Source organism: Harpegnathos saltator, unplaced genomic scaffold (assembly GCF_003227715.2).
Source record: "Harpegnathos saltator strain DR-91 unplaced genomic scaffold, Hsal_v8.6 scaffold367, whole genome shotgun sequence".
Classification (NCBI taxonomy): domain Eukaryota; kingdom Metazoa; phylum Arthropoda; class Insecta; order Hymenoptera; family Formicidae; genus Harpegnathos; species Harpegnathos saltator.
In genome coordinates this window covers 90,790-93,099 of record NW_020230169.1, presented here as the reverse complement: position 1 = coordinate 93,099, position 2,310 = coordinate 90,790, and the positions used below count along the sequence as shown (strand labels likewise).

General features: G+C 54.8%; 1 protein-coding gene across 1 annotated transcript; it reads right to left on the bottom strand.

Annotated features, from left to right (window-relative positions):
• Positions 1 to 991: 991 nt before the first annotated feature.
• LOC105182153 (uncharacterized protein K02A2.6-like) lies at positions 992 to 1,774 on the bottom strand. The gene has a single exon (XM_011139364.1). The coding sequence runs from the start codon at positions 1,772 to 1,774 to the stop codon at positions 992 to 994; it is 783 nt and encodes a 260-aa protein (XP_011137666.1).
• Positions 1,775 to 2,310: the final 536 nt, after the last annotated feature.

Sequence of the window (2,310 nt, the reverse complement as noted above, 5' to 3'; positions counted from 1 at the left end):
GAAAAAAAATCGAGCGAGGAAACGGGAGATCCGACCACAAAACAAAAAATCTTTCCTTCATCCCTCCTCATCCGATACCTAAAATGGTCGAAAGAGGGCAACGTACCAAAAAGCTATTGGGTCTTTTATAGGCCTTGGCGGGGAATGTGCCCGCTGCCAGGAACATATGGTTCCTGGCTACGTCACTCCTCTCGACATCCCGCGCACTCCTTCACCGTGGTTCCGACAGCTCCGCATCGGAAACAAAAACCGGTGGCTCGCGGACGTGGGCATTCGGTGTAGCGGTGCCCCCTATCGCCACAATTCCAGCATCCCGCTGGACGCACCGCTGGACCTGCGCTACGGCCCTCCCCCGACGTTCGATGGGTCTCGGAGCAATCCCGACTGCGGTGGCCACTCTCCCCGCGCGGCTCGGGCCGCGCCGCCCGATAGCAGTCGCCACTCCGAGCCCGGGACTCCGGCGGGCTATTCGCTCGGCAGGCCTCCCTCTCACGCCGCACGGCCAAGCCATCTAACTCGGCCAGGGACGGGTAAACTCGTGGAGTCTGCGTCCCCTGGTCGACATTCTGGAGGAACCTTCGTTCCATTACCGCGATCGTCTGCGTTCCGGCGTCGTAAACGGGGGGAGTCCGACCGTCTGAGCGCCCATGTCGCGCATCGGCGGGAACTCCCGGACCACCGCACCTCTGGTGGTTTGGGTCTCCTCCAAATGAGTCCTCCGCGATCTCCGCCCAGAATCCGGGACGCTTCCGACGGATCTGTCGGAAGAGTTCCCGGTGGCGTAGCCGAAGCTCCTCCCACTTCTTGTGCGTCTGCGACATCCCCGCACATTTCGACACGGCTTCCCTTAACCTGCCCACGGGGAGAAGTGTTGATCACAAATAAAAAACTCTTCTCGATCTTTTTCCTTCTCCAACATCACTAATGCCCGACACCAAAACCGACAACACAAACACTGACCAATACCATATTCACCAAAAACCACCGCTGTTCACTTGGTTGGCTCGGACGACACGTACGGGTTTAGATCCTGTACGTGAATCTTGCCCGCCGAACTCCCGTCTAATCTCTCCCACTCATATAACACGGGAAGTCGTATTTTCGAGATCTTGAATGGGCCGTGAAATTTTGGGACGAGTTTCGCCGCGATATTCTGGGCGGCCGACGATAGCACGTGTTGTCTCTTGAATACTAGATCTCCAACTCGAAGCGTTCGGGGTCGCCGTCGCAAATTATAATACTGGGCTTGGTGTTGATAAACCCGCTCTAAATTTTCGCGCACCCACTCGTGAATCGGTACATAACTCTTCATTCGCTTCAACCACTGCTCGGGATCGCCGGGCTCAACAGCGGTGTTCCTTTCGGCTCGTCGCCTCAGCGATTTTGCCGGTTCCAACTCGCGGCCGTGATTTATAAATGCCGGGGACGTGCCGAGAGACGAATGGTAGGCGGTATTGTACGCGAACCGGAAATCCGACAGCCGTGCGTCCCAATCCCGATAGTCACGATCGAGAAATGCAACGATCATCGTCTTCAGGATCAGATTCACTCGCTCTACCGGATTGGCCTGAGGATGATACGGCGGTACCGTCGAATGTTCTATATTATTCTTCTGGGCGAAAGCTGCGATAGTCTTATTTACGAACTCCGTACCGTTATCCGTGATGAGAACATGCGGAGTTCCCCACCGGGAAATCACCAAATCATCGAGAGCAGCCTCAATGAGCTTACCGTTCGCGGAGCGCAAGGCCCGGTACTCCACCCACTTAGACATTAAGTCCTGTATCATTTATAAATAGGAGTACCCGGCCCGGCTCTGCGGCAACGGGCCCATGATGTCGGCAGCTACGACGGACCACGGGGTCTTGACCGTTCGTTGTCCCATAAACCCGGCGGGAGCGCGTTGCTCGACTTTTGTCCTCTGACATCGGTCACACTTTCCCACATACTCCGCGACATCTCGAAATAATTTTGGCCAATAATATTTCACCGCGACCAGGTAATAAGTTTTTTCTATGCCCAAATGTCCGGCCTGGGCGAGATCATGCGCTTCCTCGACAACCTCGCGACGCAGCTCCCTCGGTAGCACCAATTTCCATCGATCTAAATCGTCTACGAACTCGGATACAATCTTCCTCGGTCTTAAAAAATATAAGTTCTTGTCCACGATTCTCCACGTTGGATATCGCTTCGGATCTTTCGCAACATCCTCGGAACGTCGGAGATACCAACGGTCTTCCGTTTTTCCCGACAACAAATCCGTGACGGCAGCCGCGAGTAGAATTTCAGTTTCTCTATTCGTAAACATGC

Excerpts from the sequence above, each read along its gene's own strand:
- LOC105182153 (XM_011139364.1), bottom strand. The coding sequence starts at position 1,774 with ATGTCTAAGTGGGTGGAGTACCGGGCCTTGCGCTCCGCGAACGGTAAG.